The 8,139-nt window shown below is 43.0% G+C and overlaps 1 protein-coding gene across 1 annotated transcript; it reads right to left on the bottom strand.

Moving 5' to 3' along the window:
- Window positions 1-72: 72 nt before the first annotated feature.
- On the bottom strand, window positions 73-7,880 carry zmynd10 (zinc finger, MYND-type containing 10). The gene is made up of 12 exons (XM_046342938.1): window positions 7,685-7,880; window positions 7,388-7,502; window positions 7,124-7,240; window positions 5,848-5,901; window positions 5,574-5,726; window positions 5,340-5,428; window positions 5,129-5,223; window positions 3,007-3,179; window positions 1,792-1,917; window positions 1,555-1,676; window positions 1,278-1,403; window positions 73-1,049 (listed from the first exon to the last, which is right to left on the bottom strand). Exons 1-12 carry the CDS (start codon window positions 7,771-7,773, stop codon window positions 923-925), a joined length of 1,386 nt encoding a protein of 461 aa, XP_046198894.1. The 5' UTR covers window positions 7,774-7,880; the 3' UTR covers window positions 73-922.
- Between the last annotated feature and the right edge of the window lie 259 nt (window positions 7,881-8,139).

Raw genomic sequence — 8,139 nt, 5'->3', positions numbered from 1 at the left:
AAACACGACTTTTCAGCAGCATGTTTACTTTGTAACCGTCCCGTCACCCAATTCTGACACTCCAACATATGATGCAGCAGTAACAATTTAATAAAAGAAAGAAAAGGAAGTGAAGAGCAGCCTACTGTTCTTGACATGAGGAATTCTTTCACATAGGGGGTGCTTCTGAGTCTTGGACAGTAGAGCAGGAGTGAGGGGTGTGTGAAATCCCCACCCCAGTGACATTCAAATAAAAACGACCTTACGGGATAATAATTTGCCTAATCATCCATTGACTGCTTATGCAATCAACGGTTTGTGAACTTCCTGAACAACGGGGTCTGAGTTAAAGACATGACAGGCACACCTTTTTAAAAGTGGTGTGCAAAGTCTAAACAATCAAGTGGATAAAGTTACTTTGAAATACAACCCAGTGAAATTGATACCTTGCTGTTACCTGAACAACAGGCAGATTCTGATCCCAGGATCACTGACCAAGATGATGAGTCAAAACACCTGTAGCCGAAAACATAGGCTATTCTTGTACTTACACATTGTTTATCTCAATATATATAACAGAAGCATAGAAAGCATTAAAAAAAGCCCAAAAAAGCTACAACAGAGGAGAGCTGATTATTAAAAGTCTTGAGTTCTGCCCCCTCCCAAATTCAACCTGTGAGTTCCACTCAGTATCAGGTCTGAGATCAAAGGGATAGCAAAGGCTTAGCAGTTCATTACTTAAATTAACCCTTCTAATCACGAGTTAGATTATCATTGTAATTCATAAAATCTAGAAGTTGGAATTGAATCGAGACAAACCTCAAAATGTTTACATTAAACAGTCCAAAACCAACTGCAATCGAATCCCATCCCAAATGGCATTTAGGTAGAGAACTGTCCATTGACTTAGCCCCTTCTCTCTCCCATCACTCAGTCCAATATGTCAGTTATGTCTGCCTCTCTCTCTCTCTGTAGGCGTTACGGCCAGGTCCTTCTGGAGCTTCTCTGTGCCGTCGGCCATCAGCTGGCAGGCAACCTTGTGTTTGGACCAATGCTTCACCTGGCATTCCCTACAAGGACAGAGCAACAACACGTATAATCTCATTCAACTGAACAATGTAGAACCTCCTGAACCAAGGGGTGGTAATAAAACCAATGGCTTTTTCATAGTCTTTTGAGTACATCTTTTGTTGCAAGACCAGTAAGAGATTCACAATAAAAGTGGCAGCACCATCCTCTTGATATTTACTTAAGGAGGTGCATTTCCCTGTATGGTGTTTCACTGTAACCAGTCTTACCTCTGGCAGTACCATTCTCCCTGGCAGCGGGAGCATCTCTTAGAAGCCTCGGCCCCACAGGCTCCACACTTGGGCTTCTCAGGGATCAAACTCTCCATCACATCCAGGTTATAGGTCTGGGCCAGTCTAGACCATGATGATTTAAAAACAGTACAGATTGTAACAGAGACAGAAAGGTTCACATTCGTATGTTTCAACCCCTTCCAATGTTAAATTCACCCTTAAAGATTTTGGTCTCATTCAGTCTCTTTACTAATAACACCAGGCTGAGTATTACCTGAGTGCTTGCTGTCTCAGGTCCTTCTCTGAGGGGTTGAACGTTTCCTTCACTTGGTACTTGGCAATGGCCTTCCACTTCCCTGTATTGTCCCGCATAATGTTGTTCCACATCTCTGGAATCTACCAGTAAAAGGACGGTATTTATTTGTATGACAGCAATTAATTGTGTTCCTGTGTGCGCATGTTCCTGTGTGCGCATGCGCGTGCGTGTTCCTTGTGTGAGTGTGTTCCTCACCTGTTCCAAGATGAGGTCTTTCTTTGGAGGGGCAGGGTCTGTGACAGTGAGGTGACTGAGGAAGCGCTGGAGCTCTACCAGGTTGGGCAGCTGGTCAACTAACACCTCCGTCAGGAAACCTCGTAACTACACACAGAATATAATGGGTGATTTTCTGACATTTCATGGTTCAAGTTTCAGTTTGAGTTGGACTTTTATTGTACTCTGGTCTGCATGGTGGTCTGTTTGATAGACCACCTACGCTATCCTGCACAGAGTTCTCAGAGATCATAATGCTATCCTCACATATAGTCAAGGAGATACAATCATGGTAATAACAGTATTAGGAAACACTTCAGTCAAAACAGCAGCTGGATACCTCATCTATGTCCTAATCGGAGGGGAGATCAGATACGATTTGAGTCACTGTATCATCCTGTCCGGGTTGGCGCACCCATCGGGTTCGTGCCGTGGGAGAGATGTTCGTGGGCTATACTATATAGTGTCTTCTGACCCCTCCTGTCTCAGCCCCCAGTATTTATGCTGCAGTAGTTTATGTGTCAGGGGGCTAGGGTCAGTCTGTTATATCTGGAGTATTTCTCCTGTCTTATCCGGTGTCCTGTGTGAATTTAAGTATGCTCCCTCTAATTCTCTCCCTTTCCCTCTCCCTCCCGTAGGACCAGAGCCCTGGGACCATGCTTCAGGACTACTTGGCCTGATGACTCCTTGCTGTCCCCAGTCCACCTGGCCGTGCTGCTGCACCAGTTTCAACTGTTCTGCCTGCGGCTATGGATCTCTCACTCTCTCTACTGCAACGGCTGTCTCTAACTCTGAATGTTCGGCTATGAAAAGCCAACTGCCATTTACTCCTGAGGTTGCACCCTCTACAACCACTGTGATTATTATTATTTGACCCTGCTGGTCTATGAACGTTTGAACATCTTGGCCGTGTACTGTTATAATCTCCACCCGGCACAGTCAGAAGAGGACTGGCCAGCCCTCAGAGCCTGGTTTTTGTCTAAGTTTCTTCCTAGATTCCCACCTTTCTAGGGAGTTTTTCCTAGCCCCTGTGCTTCTACATCTGCATTGCTTGCTGTTTGGGGTTTCTGTATAGCACCTTGTGACATCGGCTGATGTAAAAAGGGATTTATAAATACATTTGATTGATTGATTTGACCATTAGGTTTTAGAAGCCCCTATAGTCAGAAGTGCCAGTACTGGCTGAGGCTACTGTACCTTTAAGAGCTGGTTCTTGTTGAAGTTATTGAAGTCATATTTCCTTTGGCAGTCTTCCTTCAGCACCAGATTGTACAGAGCAATCCAGACTTGGCCGTCCAATTTAGTCATCTTTAGACGGTCTTCAGATGGAACTTTCTGCCATTTTCCATTCATGTACTTTTCCATCGTGCCTGTAGAGGGAGACATAGGACAGGTAATGAGGGATAGGTTGGGCTTCTTACTTCATTTTACATTTTAGTAGACACTCTTATCCAGACCAACTCACAGTAGTGAATGAATACACTTTCATACTGGTCACCAGTGGGAATCGAACCCACAACCCTGGTATTGCAACACCATGCTCTACCAACTGAGCCACACAGGACCGGTCATCATAATGGTTAAAAGGTTTTAAAAACATTTTTTTTAAATGCAACAGTTGGACAATGAATGAAGACATTCCAAACGTTTAAAATGTTTATAATCCGAGATATATTGACTGAATTATAGTGCATAAAACATTATACTGGCATGGACAAATAATGAAATGGAGTTCAGTGATTTTGGTGGGAATTATTTCTTAGAATGCACTCATATACACAGTACCGATGAGTAGGTGTGTCCAAACTTTTGACTGGTACTGTACATTTAATTATTGTATTAGGTATTTTTTAAATATTTTGTGTTAAAATAAATAAAAGTATTATGTGCCTCATTTGCATAAACACCTGGTGTGAACTTAGCGTATATAAGTAAATTAACATAAAGGGGAGGACCAGAGCTGCAACCACCAAACACTTGCTCTGTCTACCCTACCAGCACTCACCTGCTCTGTCTACCCTACCAGCACAGCACTCACCTCCTCTGTCTACCCTACCAGCACTCACCTGCTCTGTCTACCCTACCAGCACTCACCTGCTCTGTCTACCCTACCAGCACTCACCTGCTCTGTCTACCCTACCAGCACAGCACTCACCTGCTCTATCTACCCTACCAGCACAGCACTCACCTGCTCTGTCTACCCTACCAGCACTCACCCGCTCCGTCTACCTTACCAGCACTCACCTGCTCCGTCTACCCTACCAGCACTCACCTGCTCCGTCTACCCTACCAGCACTCACCTGCTCCGTCTACCCTACCAGCACTCACCTGCTCCGTCTACCCTACCAGCACTCACCTGCTCTGTCTACCCTACCAGCACAGCACTCACCTCCTCTGTCTACCCTACCAGCACTCACCTGCTCTGTCTACCCTACCAGCACTCACCTGCTCTGTCTACCCTACCAGCACTCACCTGCTCTGTCTACCCTACCAGCACAGCACTCACCTGCTCTATCTACCCTACCAGCACAGCACTCACCTGCTCCGTCTACCCTACCAGCACTCACCTGCTCCGTCTACCTTACCAGCACTCACCTGCTCTGTCTACCCTACCAGCACTCACCTGCTCTGTCTACCCTACCAGCACTCACCTGCACTGTCTAAACTGCTTCATTGTTGTCTAGTGCTCTTGCATAATTCAACAAGTGTGTCAATAGCAAGATACGCTCAAGATTAAAATTCAACATACTTGGCTCTAGATTATACAAAACATACACTATTTGCGAAATCAGACATAATATCACTATAATCCAAGTGTTCATTTTCTGAAGTTGCTTTCATTTCAGCGCATCTATTTATTAAAAATGGCAACTGTATTCAATTATTATTCAACTCCACAAAAAAATTAACACTCATCAAAATAAAGTTAACTTTCTTCTCTTTTTTGTGAAGCAAGTGTCAAGACGGTGTGTTGAAACCAAGACTAAGCTTTAGCGTTCTTATAGATTCTACAGAAATCCAATGTCTCCCATTGAGCCCATTTCAGCCATTACCGGGGTGTGTTTGACAGGTCATTACAAACATTTAAGAGACAAGTGGATTTTGCACCCCTCAAACACAGGAAATAGATGGCTGAAAAATACAGATCCTCAGGTGGGCAGGGCCTGTACATTACTACTACTACACTGTAACAACTAGGCTATGTAGGTAAAAAGATGGCCATTGTTTTGATATAATCATATTATCCCATAGATGGGGTTATGTGGAAATTGTCTGATCCATTTTGTCCATTTGCATGAATACACGTTCAGTGACCAACCTGCAGAATAGCGACTCCAGGGGCTGTGCTGTACCAGCTGTACTAGCACACAGGGCAGGTTATGGGTGCACAGCATCCTATTGATCACACTGATACTGTGTGCGAGAGAGAAATCACAAACAATACATTTCACCACATGACATAATTTCTTATTTTTTTCGATAGCATGTAAGGTATTTGAAAAATGATATGTGAATGCTAAATCTCCCACCTGTCAGTATGGTCAGTGATGTAGCGCAGAACAGACAGAGCCTTGAGGGAAATTTCAAACTCTAATGCCGCAATCTGACCCTGCAAATCCTGCATCAGACACACAGCACAACAGAACATTTTACAATCCACACCACTGACCAAAGTAAATCCACCATCCTGACTTGCAATGGCCTGACTCTAATGTTGTAGCTGGAACCCAGACAGCTCCTGTAAAGAGGAATCCACCCTGTACCTTAATAGAGGATGAGTCTCCGCTCTCTGTGTGACTGAGTCGGTCTTGGGTTGGGGTGTCCTCCCTGGATGCTCTGCTGGCCAGAAGGGCTAGTTTGCGGTGGCAGTAGTCCACCAGGTCCAGGACTGAGTCCTCTGCTGCCTCACAGGAGTCCTGTAACCAACACATACAGACACTAAATGTATTTAGGACATACTGTAGCTTATGTGATGTCTGAAACAGACACTGCATACATTGTGCTGGTACTGAGGCAAGTGTTCAAATAAGTTTTCACCTTGTGAAACATAATTGTCTCAAGTAGGTTGATGATTGTAGCCTCATGGTGAATCTGTAGATGAGAAGGGAGAGGCTGAAATGAGATGGAAATTTCTAGGGGGTGTACAATAGGGTGACCATTGTGCGGGACAGTCCAACATTTTGTCCCTTTGTCCCGCGACCAAACAAATATGTCCCACATTTTAGTAACAACTTAAAACACCACTAATTTCATCCCGTATTTCAGTCAGACTTCCTATTGATTTGATGAGAATTGACATGCCTTTCGCAGTCACATTGTAAAACAGTTAGGAAGGGAGATTTATCTCGGGATTGTTTGAAGCAGCAGTGAAAATGTTGAATGAGCAACTAATGAGCATGGAGTCTCATAATTCTAATGAAATTACCTTATATATTTCAGTCTAATAAGGCAATTTACTTACTTTTGTAAGACTTCGTTAGAAGCACCCTTTTTGTAAGTAGTTAAACTTGAAGAAGAGGACAGTTAGCTGGAATTTAGCCAGAAAGAATGACAAATGTGATTGGTTGAGGATATGACATTGGCCTACATCAAGATATAAGCTGTATCATGTGGTAAACACTTCTCCAATGGTTGTTGAGATCTGATATTCTTCGCAGTTCAAGATGAGACGTAGGCCAATGTCATATCGTCAACCAATTACATGTCAAATCCTTTCGGCCTAAATTCTAGCTTAACTTGAAGAGGCCGCTCAGTGCAGTGGGATTTTGGTGCTGCACATTTTTTTTATTCTTCCAGGCTACACTGTTCTGCAAAATCCTCCCATTGTCCAGATTTGTACATGTACAGTGCATTCGAAAAGTACTCAGATCCCTTGACTTTTTCCACATTTTGTTATGTTACAGCCTTATTCTAAAATTGATTAAATAATTTTTTCCCTCATCAATCTACACACAATACCCCCTAACGACAAAGCGAAAACAGGTTATTAGGCATTTTTACAAATGTATATATTTTTTTAAAAACAGAAACACCTTATTTACATAAGTATTCAGAACCATTTACTCAGTACTTTGTTGAAAAACCTTTGGCAGCGATGGGGTCTGATGGATGGAAAATAAATCATTTCATACCTTATTTACTGTACATTGAGACACATTTATTTTTTATTCGTGTGAATACTTGAGAACAGATTTCCTAAATTAAACAAATGTTTTGCTGAATTCCTGGACATTTTAAAAAATATATATATATATTTTTTTAACGCAAGACGAAATATCTCTCCTCTTACACCCCCCTTGGTATTTGCACTCACCACCATGTACAGAGGAAAGGTGCTCTTCGGATTGAAGTCTTGGAGTTGACAGAAAATAGGAAACACCTTCTGTTTCCAAAGCTCCACCAGAATCATCTCATGGACCAGGGTGGGAATCTAGGGAGAAAAAAAGGGGTTCAATCAATTACCTGTTGACATGTGCAGTAACCTGTGCAGTATCTTTTGGTCCATAAAAAAACGGAGACGACATAACACACCTGTACAGGTGATAGCTAACCTAACCTTATAGAAGACGGTTATTACCTTTCCCAGTGACACAAGGAGTTCCTTGACGAACTCGTCCTGAGTGGCTGTGGATGAAGCGTTCAATATCGCCTGCATGTTGAGTTTCTCTATGTACTCATGTTGTCTGAACCACCTGTCAATCAAAAGCAATGACTGGAATACCGCAGCCACGAAACTGAAAAAGCGCGAGATAGACTGCCACTTTTGTCTAGCTGGCATTATCACCAGAGATGGTCTTTGCTATTAGCTAGCTAGCTAGTACAGTAAGTTATCTGGCTAGCTAACGTTAACTCCTACTAGGAAGACATACTGTACCTTGGAGAGCCAATGTCCCTGAGTGAGAATGTTTCCAGATTTTGGACATATCCTTCTGCCTCTCCGGGAAAAAGAACAGAGGTTTCCATATTCTCGACAATAAATGTTTGTACCAAAAAAAGTCTGAGTTGAGAGAAAGTGTGGAGACTGAGGCAGCTTGACGCGCGAAATCACTTTACCTGCTGATACCAAAAGGTTGGCATGGTTACTGGATACATACGCATGCGCATTACAGACAGTATGACTACAAGAGACAGAGCGGTACAAAAAGATCCCGGAGGTAAGCCTACGTAGAGAGGAAGAGGCGAAGGTGGGCAATAATCATCTTTAGACTAGGTGAGGTGTGCAAGATCAACAGTCAGACAGTGGGTGACGACAACAATTGCATCTTTATTATTGCAAGGAGTGTGTATATTAAATTAGAGTTTTTGCACAATTAATAAATAAGTATACTG

The sequence above is a fragment of the Oncorhynchus gorbuscha genome, linkage group LG03 (genome assembly GCF_021184085.1).
Source record: "Oncorhynchus gorbuscha isolate QuinsamMale2020 ecotype Even-year linkage group LG03, OgorEven_v1.0, whole genome shotgun sequence".
Lineage (NCBI taxonomy): Eukaryota > Metazoa > Chordata > Actinopteri > Salmoniformes > Salmonidae > Oncorhynchus > Oncorhynchus gorbuscha.
Note: the sequence above shows the minus strand (reverse complement) of the source record. Positions and strands in the feature narration are given on the sequence as shown.